The following is a 13,997-nucleotide window of genomic DNA, read 5'->3' as shown; positions in this document are numbered from 1 at the left end:
TTATTTTTTTGACAGGCAGAGTGGACAGTGAGAGAGAGAGACAGAGAGAAAGGTCTTCCTTTGCCGTTGGTTCACCCTCCAATGGCCGCTGCGGCCGGCGTGCTGCAGCCGGCGCACCGCGCTGATCCGATGACAGAAGCCAGGTGCTTTTCCTGTCTCCCATGGGGTGCAGGGCCCAAGCACCTGGGCCATCCTCCACTGCACTCCCTGGCCACAGCAGAGGGCTGGCCTGGAAGAGGGGCAACCGGGACAGAATCCGGCGCCCCGACCGGGACTAGAACCCGGTGTGCCGGCGCCGTTAGGCGGAGGATTAGCCTAGTGAGCCGCGGCGCCGGCCAGACTTATTTATTTATTAGAAAGGCAGAGGCAGGGACAGAGAGAGAGAGAGAGAGGTCTTCCATCTGCTGGTTCACTCCCCAAATGACCACAATGGCCGGAGCTGCGCCTATCCAAAGCCAGGAGCCAGGAATTTCTTCCAGGTCTCCCATGCAGGTGCAGGAACCCAAGGACTTGGGCCATCTTCCACTGCTTTCCCAGGCCATAGCAGAGAGCTGGATCAGAAGTGGAGCAGCCTGGACTTGAACCAGCACCCATAGGGAATGCTGGCACTGCAGGTGGTGGCTTACCCGCTACATCACAGCGCCAGCCCAGTAATGTGTTCTTGACATTCCCATGTGTAAAGTGGAGAGCTGCAGTATCACTGATCTTCTCTCCAGGTGAGCAGAAAGGAGGAAGCGAGGGTGTCCCAGAAAGCATAGGAACACCTGCGGGCACAGCCCCACATGACCAAGGCGCTGAGGCTTGAGGTTGTGCGACAGTCAGTCGGGGATTTGTCTCTGCCAAGGTGCCTTCAAGTCTGGTCTCTTTCAGTTTTGCCCCAAGAGCCACATGGGAACTTTGGGTAATGGTCTATGTCATCACCGTTGGTCCAAAGGGGACAAAGTAGAAGAGGCAGCTACTCTCTTCTTGTCTCTAATGAGGCTCTCGGGGAATGTGTCCCAGGGGCTGAGGGGCTGCTGTAAAGGCCCCTCTGTGATTGCCCCAAGCACTTTGTGGCACGCAGGGCTGAGCGAGGAAGTCCTGCTCCTCACGGGTCAGGACCTGCCTGGGTTTCCGGGACTTCCCAATCTTTACAACAAAGAGCGGCGTGGGCCGGGTGCGCGCAGGTGAACGACAGGAGCGCACCAGTGCCAGCTTCCTCCAGGCAGGCGCCAGAGTGGAGACGCCGATCTCTGCTTAGACATCGAGGTCTTCTGAGAAACTCCTGTGTGCACCTTGCTGATGCAGGGACAGCAGTAGGAGTCTCGAGCTCCCTGCTTGTCACTGGAACCCGGTAATAACCGTCAGCCATTTCTCTTGCCTCTTTAGGAGCCACTAAGGCATTGGGGGGGGGGGAGAACAGCGATGTAAGCAGAGATACTCAGCCAGGGGCTGTGTGGTGTCCCGTGTTGAACACGGGAGGAGAATTAGGGAGCCCGGCAGGAAACACGGAACGGAGTGTAGCAAACCCCAGTGCAGCAGCTCCCTGGACTGTTCTGCAGACCTGTTCCTGCCTGCAGCCTGAACACACCTTAACCATCCTCGTCCGAGGTTCTGAATTCGCCGTTCTCTGTTCACCTGGGCTCAGACGCATGGGAGGGGCCAACGAGTCGAGCGTCTCCGAGTTCCTCCTCCTGGGACTCTCGCGGCAGCCCCAGCAGCGGCAGCTGCTGTTTGTGCTCTTCCTGAGCATGTACCTGGCCACGGTCCTGGGGAACCTGCTCATCGTCCTGGCCATCAGCACAGACTCCCGCCTGCACACCCCCATGTACTTCTTCCTCAGCAACCTGTCCTTCGTGGACGTCTGCTTCTCCTCCACCACCGTCCCCAAGATGCTGGCCAATCATGCCCTCGGGAGTCAGGCCATCTCCTACTCTGGCTGTCTCACGCAGATGTACTTTCTCTTCATGTTCGTGGACATGGACAATTTCCTCCTGGCCGTGATGGCCTATGACCGCTTTGTCGCCGTGTGCCACCCGTTACATTACACAACAAAGATGACCCGTCAGCTCTGTGTCCTGCTGGTCGTCGGGTCCTGGGTCATTGCCAACCTGAATTCCCTGTTGCACACCCTGCTGATGGCGCGACTGTCCTTCTGTGGGGACAACGCCATCCCCCACTTCTTCTGTGATGTGACTCCTCTCCTGAAGCTATCCTGCTCGGACACACGGCTCAATGAGGCGATGATTCTGACTGAGGGGGCCCTGGTCATGATCGCCCCGTTTGTCTGCATCCTGGCTTCCTACGCCCACATCACCTGTGCTGTGCTGAGGGTGCCATCCACGCGGGGCAGGTGGAAAGCCTTCTCCACCTGCGGCTCGCACCTGGCTGTGGTTTCCCTCTTCTATGGCACCATCATCGCTGTGTATTTCAGCCCTTCGTCCTCGCACTCGGCTGAGAAGGACACCGCGGCCACCGTGCTGTACACGGTGGTGACCCCCATGCTGAACCCCTTCATCTACAGCCTGAGGAACCGGGACTTGAAGGCGGCGCTCAGAAGAGCGGTCGGCAGCAAGACAGGTTCATAGCGATGAGAACGCCACAGGCTTATCGTGCCAGGCATGGACACTTTTTGCCTACGTGTGAAATGCAGCCACTGCTCTGTCAAAGTGTCTTTGAGGAACTTAGAACAAATATGCTGGTAGATCGTGATCAGTGAACTCTGAGCTCCAACCCCGCTCCCTTGAACGGCAGTGGTGTCTTGTTGATCACTACATTTTTAAATTTTTTTGATCACTACATTTTACATTCTTCTACATAGCTGGTAGGCCTTTCCTTTGCTAGCAACCCTCTTGAAAGCCTACAGTTTACCCATTCTGTGATTCTTCTGAAGATTCTCTCGGAGCCCACAGCAGTGGTTTTCAGCCCCGGCTCCCAAGCAGAGCTCAGCCAGTTAAATCAGTGTGTGGATGCGACCTGGGCACTGGGACCTTTCCCCTTGTAGTCCCTGCCGGGCTCTCATGTGCTTTCTCAGTGGACAGCCCACTGCCTGGGACAGTGCTCGTCATGAACAGTGGGCCTCAGCGGCCATCTGAGGTCTTTCGTGGGTAAAACCAACAGAGATGAGAAACGCGATCCGTGAAGTTGTCCGTGGGCCCCGTGTTGTGCCGGGAAAGGCTGCTCCTGGGGCTGCTCCTGCTCCATGTGCCCGGGCCCCACGCAGACCCTCCGAGCCCTTCCGGGTGTGCACTGCCTCTGCATCCGACAGACCGCCTTCCCTGCTGGGATCGGTGGAGTGTGAGCCGCACCTTTGGTTTTGGGGACAGAGATCACCTTTGCCCGTCTGTCTCTCCAGGACGCCTCGATGCCCTCTCCCTGGGTGGCAAGGCCGCCCAAGCCTTCAGGTGCTGAGTCCAGGTCCCCTGCTCTGTGGGGACCTGGAGGCCGCCCCTCAGCAGAGACTGACGCTCCGTCCCCCGGGTTCCCTCCGAAATCCCCTCTTGGACTTGCTGTCCACGTGAAGCCGACTGGCAGCTCTTCCTTCCCCTCCATGAGCCCACTGCTGCTTCGCCCCCAAGGCCTGAGACAGAGGTGAGATACTTCGGACTCAGATGCACACTGGGCACCACAGGGCTCCCCACACAGGTTGTGTGCGAACCCCCGTTTACTGAGTAAGTGAACAAACGGAAGTTGTCTGAATTTTCAGTTAGACACATTTAACTGGGTGAGAGGCATCACTGTGTGTTGTTTTAAGAATCACAGCATGATGCTTCCACACTGTCAAAGATTTCATGTAAGGAAATTAAAATAACCTGTAAAAACAGTTAAAATATATGGAGATAGGGGTGGGCATTTGGTGCAGTGGTTAAGTGGCCACTTGAATGTCCACACCGGAGTGCTTGGGTTCAAGTCTCTCAATCCCCTGCTAATGTGCACCCTGGGAGGCAGCAGGTGATAACTCAAGCATTGGGTCCCTGCTACCTGCACTGAGTTCCTGCCTCCTGGCTCTAGATGGGCCTGGCTGTGGCTGTTGCAAGCTTTTGGCGAGAGAACTAACAGATGAAAGATCTGTCTGTATTGGTCTCTCTGCCTCTCCCATAAAATAAATAAAATTTAAAAAACGTATGAAAATAATTTTTACTGAAGCTGGCCTCCAGACATCCATACAACCTTCACACTGGTTTTCCACGTACCATTTCCCATGTCGTGTGTTCACAGCTGCATGGTGTTTCATGCCATGGGTGTATTATGATTTATTTGGGTAATCCCCAACTTGAGCAGATCACATGTGTGAGTGTAAGTTGTGCTGCGGCAGACAGCAGGCCCATACCACGCTGCCTGCCGCCATCACCGTTTCCACAGGCGACTGGGTGAGCCGCTGCAGCGGCTGGGACAGGAATCGGCTCACCTTCCTTCACCCGCTCTCTGCCCAGTGACACGGGCTTTTTCTGTCATGGGTCCTGCATCTCCCGCTTGTTGACAGAGGATCGCAAAGCTCACTCCTCTGACGAGTCAGCCCCTCCCCAGGTGTAAGAAGGCCCTGTGTTCCCTCGGGGATGGGGCAGGTGGTCCCTTTGCCCTTTCAGGTTCTTCTTGGCATAAATTCTACTGTTCAATAATTAAAGTCACTGCCTGGGCTGATGGGTGTGGGCTTGCCGGATACATAACAGCATCCTCTGCCATGAATTCTGTGCCTTGAGAAAACGGTTTTTGTCTTCGGTATTAGATGATTTCTTTTCATAACATCTTTCTCGTTGGGTCTACTGCTTCTCTTTTATTTGTTTCAGGATAAGGAGAAGTCCTAAAATTACCTATTATAGTTTATGATATAATAAATACATATCTCTATAGCATCATATATAATACATAAAATGTGTGTTTATGGGTAATTTATTTATTTTTACTAATGATTCTGCTAGTGCCCATGGATGTGCAACTTTCGGGAATGACAGAACCCGATTTCATTTCTGTTGTTGCACTCTCCAGAAGTGTCTGCTTCTCTTAGAAAACAGAGCTCAGACGCTCTCCTGGAAGGAAGAGCCTGCCTCCACTGACATTCACTCTTTTTTTTTTTTTCAAAGATTTATTTATTTATTTGAAAGTCAGAGTTACACAGAGAGAGGAGAGGCAGAGAGAAAGAGAGAGAGAGAGAGAGAGAGAGGTCTTCCATCCACTGGTTCACTCCCCAATTGGCCACAATGGCCGGAGCTGTGCCAATCTGAAGCCAGGAGCTAGGAGCTTCCTCCAGGTCTCCCATGTGGGTGCAGGGGCCCAAGGACTTGGGCCATATTGCACTGCTCTCCCAGGTCATAGCAGAGAGCTGCATCAGAAGTAGAACAGCTGGGACTCGAACTGGCGCTCATATGGGATGCTGGCACTGCAGGTGGCAGCTTTACCCGCTACGCCACAGCGCTGGCCCCGACATTCATTCTTAAAACATGTTTGTGACTCTACAATTTAACATATCACTGTTATAGAATGTTTTAGAAAATGCAGGAAATTATGAAATAGGAATCTTATACTTCTAATAATCCCATCATTCAATGAATCTTTGTATTGTATCTCCTTTTGGGGGGCTGTTCTTTATTTAAATCAGCAAACTCATACCCCTCAAGCCCCAGACCATGGTGGGCAGCCCTCCCTCCTGTCTTGCCCCCACCCCTCAGCTTCAGACAGGGGAATGGACAGAGATGCCATGAGGGCCTCCGCCGAGCGGTGAGTGCAGCCCAGTGTGTGTGTGAGCCCAGCTGCCGCATGCCCCTGTGGTGGAGAGAGGGGGAATGCATGCGCATAGCTTGTGTATTTCCTCCAGGCTCTTTCCTTTGTACATGTAGTCATGGGCTTCTACTTATTCCCCTGTTCTGTACAAAATGCTGCATTCTGCTTTTGGGGGTCTGACCTGCATCAGGTAAGACTTTACCTCTATTACTAAAAGCCCTTCAAAAAACTTTTAAAATACCTTGATGGGGCACTTAAAGACTGGGACAGTAACACATGATCGTCGTAGAAACTGTGAAGGGGAAGGAAGCAGAACTGACAGTGACGTGTAGGCACACGATCTGGGTATCACATTCCTCATGGCCTTCTGCCTTTTTAAAGAAAAAGTATTGAAGTCAGGGCTGGGCACACGGCCCCGGGCTCAGATGCTGGTTAAAATGGCCACATCCCACGTCAGAGTCCCTGTCCCACGGTCGAGTCCGGCTCCTGACCCCAGCTTCCTGGAAACAGGCCTGGCTCGAGTAGTTGGGTGCCTGGATGGAGTTCTCAGTGCCTGGCTTCAGCCTGGCCCGGCCCCAGCCACTGCAGGCATGTAGAGAGTGAAGCGGTACCCGAGGGCCCCGTCCGCCAGCCTGTTTTCCCATCACCGTGTGTCTGAAATGAGAAACTGAGAGGATTCAGTCTGTCCTGGAGTGTGGTCTGTAACTTACGTCGGCTGTCGAGCATTTGAGACGGACGCAGGTGCGCCACCCAGACCCCCTTGGTGCCAGCAGACAGCCTCTGCCACAGAGAGGGACTCGCTCAGGACCACCCCATTCTCTGGCGGATACATTCAGTGCCTGGTCGGGGGAGGTGTAACGCCCTGACACTTCAGCGGCCCGGGCCAATCCGGATGCACCACAGCGCCTCCACAGCTGGACACTGTTGCCTTTCAGCCTCCCTCTCCCTCTGCCCGGTCCTGCTTCCGCTCCCTCCCACCCGGTACTCCAGACTCGGCCTCAGCACGCGCTTCCTGCCACCAGCATGACAACCAGCAGGAACAGCTGCCCGTGTTCCCTCACCAAAGGTTAAATAGTGGGGTGTAGTCCATTTGCCATATTAGAAATTACTTGTTGAAAATATCACTGTGTCTCTTATTTGTCAATAAGACTTGGTAACATTTGATTCTGCTAACCCGTGCTGTTGCTTGATTTCCTTGTGCGCTTGGCACTGCTGACATCGCTTTTCTTCTGAAGGTCGCCGACTCCATTGCTTCTGAGACACCTCTGCTTGTTTCCCATCTCCATGCCCAGCTTTCGTCGTCCCACCCTCGTCTGCCAGCCCCTCTGTGATTCTTGTCCTTCTGGGCTGCTTCTCGGACTTCTTCCTTCTCACCCTATACTCTCTTCCTGGCCAGTTACGTCCACTGTTGTGTCTTAAACTAAATCCACACGCTCATGACCTGAGGACTCACAGTGTCCAACTTCTGGACCGCTCTACCTGGATGTCTTTTAGGGCTTCACACCCAACATTTCCTAAGTGGATGCCATCATCTCCCCCTGCCACCACCAGCACCATGACACTGCCCCACACGCACAAACACACATGCACTTCCCTCCTCCTGTGCTTTCTCAGTTAGTGGAACCCCCGTGTTGCAATCCCCCTACATATACCCAGTCAGTCATACAGTGCTCTAGATGCTACCTTGGTTTCCCTCAAATAATTCCTTATTGTAGTGGCTAGAATTGTGTCCTCCCTACTCAAGTCCTAACCCCCTTAGGACCCATGACTGTGACCTTAATTAGAAATAGGTCTTTTGGGGCCTGCACTGTGGCATAGCAAGTGAAGCTGACACCTGCAGTGCTGGCATCCCATATGGGTGCTGGTTCCAGTCCCAGCTGCTCCACTTTCAATCTAGCTCTCTGCTATCAGTTCTCTGCTATGGCCTGGAAAGCAGCAGCAGGTGACCCAAGTCCTTGGGCCCCTGCACCCGCGTGGGAGACCTGGAGGAGGCTCTTGGCTCTTGGCTTCAGATACGTGCAGCCCTGGCCATTGCAGCCATTTGGGTAGTGAATCATCAGATGGAAGACCTCTTTCTCACTCTCTCTCTGCCTTTCAAATAAAAAAAATAAATAATTTAAAAAAAATTTTGCTTTTCTGAAAGACAGAGTTACAGAGAGAGGTAGAGACAGAGAGATCTTCCATCTGCTGGTTTACTCCCCAACTGGCTACAACAGCCGGAACTGCACCGATCCAAAGTCAGGAGCCAGGAGCTTCTTCCGGGTCTCCCACATGAGTGCAGGGGCCCAAGCACTTGGGCCATCTTCCACTGCTTTCCCAGGCCATAGTAGAGAGCTGGATTGGAAGTAGAGCCTCTGGGACTAGAACCAGCAGCCAAATGGGATGCTGGCGCTTCAGGCCAGGGCTTTAACCCACTGCAACATAGTGCCGGCCCCCCAAAATAAATCTTTAATAAAAAAAGAAATAGGTCTTTGCTGATGTTATCAAGATGAGTATAGGAAGAGGCTGGGCTTATTCCAATGGCTGTTTTCCCGTTTAAAAGAGATTTGGACACATGGACACACAGAGAGGAGAATGCTATGCAGAAACTTAGGGATGCAGCAGACACTCAGGGAGCAAGCCTGTGCAGATGGCGGCCAAGGTGCAGATGATGCATCTGCCAGCCCAGGAACACCAAGAGCTGCGACAGTGAGGAGAAGCTGGCGCACACTCGTCAGGTTCTCCCCCAGAGCCTCCAGGCCTCCAGGCAAATGAGTTGCTGTTTTTTCAAGTTACCCACTTTGTGGCACTATGTCAGGGTAGCCAGAGTTAACTAATTATCCCAACAGAACTTGTGCTTCCCGTGTGCCCTGGACAGTCTTGTACTACAGTTTTGCCCCGTCTTCTAAGGTCTTCCACCATGACCTCACAAGACCCCCAGAAGGAGGAATGTGCCATCATTCACACTGGGACACGTAATCGTAAGCGCTGGGTCTGGATGATGTAAAGTGGGTGGTGTTTCCTGAACGATAAAGTGGCAGTCTATCTATCTGGAGGGTGTTACTTTGTGTTTTTCTCCTTGTCTTCCCCTCAACCGTCAGCTAGGCTGTAGCTCTATGAGCGCATGGACAGTTTAATTAGTGGTATCCAGGATGTAATAATTTCTACAAACAGTCATTGTTTGGGTGAATAACTGATTGTGAATCAATCAGCACACAGGGAAGATGGAACAGCTTCCTGAAGGGAAGTCACGGAGAACCAAAGCTGCTACACTGAAGCCTGAGGCAAAAGGAAAACTTGTACCCCTACACATATTTTAATTTTTTTAATTGTAAGTTTTTTTAAATTGTAAGTTTTTTAAAATGTAAGAACATTTGTGGACGTCGAAGGTGCTGGTGGTGTAGTGGGTAAAGCTGCCACTTGCAATGCTAGCATCCCATATGGGTGCCAGTTTGAGTCTTGGCTGCTCCACTTACAATCCAGCTCCCTGCTAATGGTCTTGGAAAGCACCGGAGTGTGGCCCAAGTGTTTGGACCCCTGCACTCACGTGAGAGACCTGGAAGAAGTTCCCGGTTCCTGGCTTTGGCCTTTCTCATCTCTGGCCCATTGCGGCCATCTGGGGAGTGAACCAATGGATGGAAGATTCTCTCTCTCTCTCTCTCTCCCCTCCCTCTCCCTCTCCCTCTCCCTCTCCCTCTCCCTCTCCCTCTCCCTCTCCCTCTCCCTCTCCCTCTCCCTCTCCCTCTCCCTCTCCTCCTCTCTCTCTCCTCCTCTCTCTCTTTCCCTCTGTAGCTCTGAATTTCAAATAAAATTTTTAAAAAAGTTCAAAGTTGAAAAAAATACAGGAAAAACTAAAAGAAGCTATATTAAAATTCACATTATTTTAAGCTTCAATATTTTATTTACAACCACATGAGAATTTTAAAATATTACTTTCTCAGCTTTAGCTAAGGCAAAATTCAGTACTATTTTCAAATGGTACTTCAAATCCACTTCTTTGCCTATCTGGGTTTCCACTGAAAGAACGGCCCTATTTGACACCAGGTGAAGGTCTGCAATAATAATTAATTTGCATCTTGTTTTTAAAAATTAATTTTATTTGTAAAATATCTCATTATTTATTTGGACTCCCAGGTTTTTCGCGACCGCTTGCTTTCCTCAGCTGCTGGGAGACTTCGCGCAGGGCGAGTTCCCGGCGGACGCACCACGCGCACGTGCACGTCACCGAAGGGCGACCACAGCGAGCACCGCGCGCTCCCGGAAAGCGACCAATCAGAGGCTGCATCGCCGCGCTGTCTCGGCCCGCCTCCCTGCTTTAGCCAATAATAGCCGGCTCTTTTTCCCGGCTGGTGTTCTCCCATCCAATGAGTAGGGGGGCGGTGCCTGAGCTCGGCCAGTCTCCGTGAGGCGGTGGGCGCCGTCCCTCACAGAAGAGCTGCCGGCTGGGAAAACGCGTGTGGCGTCCGGGTCTGCGCTGCAGCGGGCGGCTCTGTGGTGGCGGTGGTGGAGTCGTCATCGCCAAAAAGCGGGAATGGGCACCCTGGCGTTGGCACCCACCAAACCTGGGCGCCTGGCGGAGCCCAGGAGCCATGACTACTCAACCCGCCGTGAGTTCTTCAGGTGTCGCTCCGCCTGCTTCCTATCTCCGGCTTCGCAGGTGGAGGCCGAAGCCGCTGAGGGTCTGACTTCAGTCTGGGTGTCCGTTACAGGGGTGAGGTTGGCCGGGGAGCCGGCTGCGGCGGTGCGGCGGGCTCTGCGGGCAGGGAGGCCTCCTTGCGTTCTGGGAGGGTCGTGTTCTGGAAGCTTGGTTCCCGGTGTTAGCCGTCCTGGGCAGAGGCGGACCCGCAGGAGGTGGAAGTGGAGGGAGACGAACCTGTGGGGGCCCCGGGCTCGGGGGCGGGGAAAGCCGCTGTGGCAGGACTGGGGTCCCCTGAGCGGGGGTTGCTGTGGAAGACAGCTTGGCCGGCCCCAGGTCTGTTGACCTGTACCCCACCTCTCACACAAGCCCCCACCATAATGACATTTGACCTGTGTGCCACAGCTGGGGGAATTCCCAGCCACCATTCGTGAGTCTAGTCAACCTCTCCCTGTTACCGAGCGCCACTTGTGATGTTGCAGCAGCACGGAATGGTCCAGCACCCAAGAACACAGACATTGCCTCAGTGACGTTAAACATGCATTGCTTCAGGCTCCATTCCAGACTTCCTGAATCACAGTCTTCATTTTTGAAAGGTTTGTTTTATTTATTTGAAAGTCAGAGTTACAGAGAGAGAGGGACAGAGACACAGAGATCTTCTATCCACTGGTTCACTCCCCGCGTGGCCACAATGGCCAGGGCTGGGCCAGACTGAAGTCAGGAGCTTCTTCTCAGTTTCCCTCGTGGGTGCAGGGGCCCAAGCACTTGGGCCATCTTCTGCTGCTCTCCCAGGCACATTAACAGGAAGCTGGATCAGAGTTGGAGCAGCAAGGACATGAACAGTTGTTCATATGGGATGCCAGTATCAAAGATAGCAGGCTTTACCCACTACATTGCCATGCTGGCCCCATAGTCTTCATTTTTTTTATTAAGATTTATTTATTTATTTGAAAGAGCTACAGAGAGAGAGAGAGAGAGAGAGAGATGTCTTCCATCAGCTGGTTCATTTCCCAGTTGGCCACAATGGTCAGAGCTGTGCCAAAGCCAGGGGCCAGGACCTTCTTCGGGGTCTCCCACACAGGTGCAGGGGCCCAAGGACTTGGGCCATCTTCTACTGCTTTTCTAGGCTACTGCAGAGAGCTGGATCAGAAGTGAAACAGCTGGGACTGGATCCAGTGCCCTTATGGGATGCCAGCACTGCAGGTGGTGGCCTTACCTGCTATGCCACAGCACTGCCCCAATACACAGTCTTCATTTAAAAAAATATGTATTTATTTATTTGAAAGAGTTACACAGAGAGAAGGAGAGGCAGAGAGAGAGAGAGAGAGAGAGGTCTTCCATCTGATGGTTCACTCCCCAAATGACTGCAATGGCTGGAGCTGTGCCGATCCGAAGCCAGGAGCTTCTTCCGGGTTTCCAGTGTGGGTGTGGGGGCCCAAGGACTTGGCCATCTTCTGCTTTCCCAGGCCACAGCAGAGAGCTGGATGGGAAGTGGAGAGGGTCTCAAATTGGCGCCCATATGGGATGCCGGCACTTCAGGCCAGGGTGTTAACCCACTGGGCCACAGCGCCAGCCCCTACACAGTCTTCATTTTTAACAACAGCCTCCTCAGGTGATTTCTGTGCATGCTGGAATTGTAAATTACCATGGTAAACTTCTCCAAATTGGCAATCTAGGAGGCAGTGTGGGACCACCTGGATTAGGCTCTGCAGATGGTGGCCTATGCAGATACTGAGGTTTGAGCTTTGTGAATCAGACTCCAGTGTCAAGAACTTTGTGGCATCCCAAGCAGCATTTTCCACTTAAATGGGGTGATTGGTAGAAAAACCTATGGTGAACATGAATGCCTGAATGTGTGCAAGTAGTCAGGAAAGGCAAGCCAGTGGACACAGAGGGGCTCAATCAGAGGTTGAGGAGCTGACAGAATGTGTGTTGGGGATACATGGGTTTATTCATCAAGTTTTGGCATCCCGCAAACATGATCTCTAACCAAGGTTTCCACTTGATAGTAAGAGATGTGGCAGCCAGATGTGCCAGTAAGAGATGTGGCAAGATGACCCTCGGTGATCCTGGCCTTGTGGAATCCTTCCCAGGTTTATCTGGGATGAGAGTGCAAAGAATAGTATGTAAGAAGCATTGGGGACCATTGCCGTGGTGTACCAGGCTAAGCCTCCGCCTGTGGCACTGGCATCCCATAAAGGTGGCCATGTGTGTCTTGCCCATTCGTGTCCACTTCCAATCCAATTCCATGCTATTGTGCCTGGGAAAGCAGTGGAGGATGGCCCAAATGTTCGGGCTCTTGCACCCATGAAGGAGACTGGAAGAAGCTCCTTGCTCCTGGCTTCAGATCAGCCCAGTTCCAGCCTTACAGCCATTTGGGGAGTGAACCAGTGGATGGAAGACCTCTCTCTCTGTCTCTCAGATAAATAAGGTAATAAATTTAAAAACAAAGAAGCAGTGGCGTGTGACTTCTGGAGCTGTATCATAAAGGCTGTTGTGGCTTCTGTAGTGCGTCTCGAAGCCCTGCTCGGGGGACACCAGCAGTTCTGTGTGAGGACACTTCACATTAGCTCTGTGTGGAGGTCCAGGGAGTAAGTGAGGTTGCTGCCAATGGCAGTGAATGAAGGAGGAGCTCTCTTGGAGTTGATTCTGCAGCCTGAGTCAGCCTCCGGGACTGAGCCCCTGCCGGCAACGTACCTGCAGTCTCACACAGAAGCCTGACCCGGAACAGGACCAGAGTCCCATCTCAGAAGATCTATGACAAATGATCTATGACAAGTGAGACAAATGCTTGCTGTTTTATGTTGCTAAGTTTTGGAAGTTTTGGGTCTCCGATGGGTCTGTGGATTAGGGTGCCAGTCTCAGATAAGGATGATTCATTGTGAGCTGGGAAGACATCTCCAAAGGAGTCTACTCTGGACAATGGGCTTCCGCAATCCTGGCGTGCTGTGAGCTCCCTGGGATCTCTGTCTCTTTGATTACAGAAGGAGCATACTTGATATGGTGCCTTAAAGGATCAAGCACAAATCTGTAGTGCTACCCTGCCATCCTTTTCTGCAAACATATCCCTAACTCTGTGTATAAGATACAAGAGAAAATGAAAGGTTCACTCAGGTAATTGTGAAATAACCCCAGTTTCTGACATTAGAAAGTAGGAAGAGGGCCAGTGTTGTGGATCAGTGGGTTAATCCACTGCTTGGGATGGCAGCATTCCATATCAAAGTGCTGGTTTGAGTCTCAGCTACTCTGCTGTCCAACTGCTTGTTAATGAACCTGGGAAGGAAGCAGAAGATGGCTCAAGTATTTGGGCTTCTGCTACCCATGTGGAAGACTTGGATAGAACAACAAAAATAATGATTGGTTTTGAAAACCTATAAATATAGCCTAGATGAATAGGATGAGGTCTTGGAGAATTTTCTCTGGGACTTGTCTCTATCCATGTCCCCAAGATGTGAATGACCCAGGAGTTAGATCACATCCTTTGCCGTCATTGCTGAGTCCACGGGGATTGGGAAATAGATGGGACAATTACCTTGAACTTGTCTGTAATGAGACTCTCAGGGAGTCTGGTCTCAGGGGTCATGGAAGCCATGTAAACACCTGCCTGTGACTCCCCACACATCCTTTCTGCACGGAGGGGGAAGGCTGTGACCATCTCCTCTTCCCTAGCTCAGAACCTGCCTGT

At 52.3% G+C, this 13,997-nt stretch overlaps 1 protein-coding gene and 1 long non-coding RNA gene across 3 annotated transcripts in view; both read left to right on the top strand.

Moving 5' to 3' along the window:
* The window catches only part of LOC138846929 (uncharacterized), a 99,218-nt gene that overhangs the window by 17,290 nt on the left and 67,931 nt on the right, over positions 1-13,997 (top strand). The window contains exon 1 of one of the 2 annotated variants that reach the window (XR_011384454.1): positions 9,822-10,908. The exons of the other annotated variant lie outside the window; for it this stretch is intronic. This is a non-coding gene — a long non-coding RNA (uncharacterized lncRNA). Of the gene's footprint in view, positions 1-9,821; positions 10,909-13,997 lie in introns of those variants that run through there. 2 annotated transcript variants of the gene reach the window in all.
* Positions 401-4,254, top strand: LOC100343942 (olfactory receptor 1F1-like). Its single transcript, XM_051836268.2, has one exon. The coding sequence runs from the start codon at positions 1,632-1,634 to the stop codon at positions 2,565-2,567; it is 936 nt and encodes a 311-aa protein (XP_051692228.2). The 5' UTR covers positions 401-1,631; the 3' UTR covers positions 2,568-4,254.

The sequence above is a fragment of the Oryctolagus cuniculus genome, chromosome 19 (assembly GCF_964237555.1).
Source record: "Oryctolagus cuniculus chromosome 19, mOryCun1.1, whole genome shotgun sequence".
NCBI lineage: Eukaryota > Metazoa > Chordata > Mammalia > Lagomorpha > Leporidae > Oryctolagus > Oryctolagus cuniculus.
This window is presented reverse-complemented; position numbering and strand designations above follow the sequence as displayed.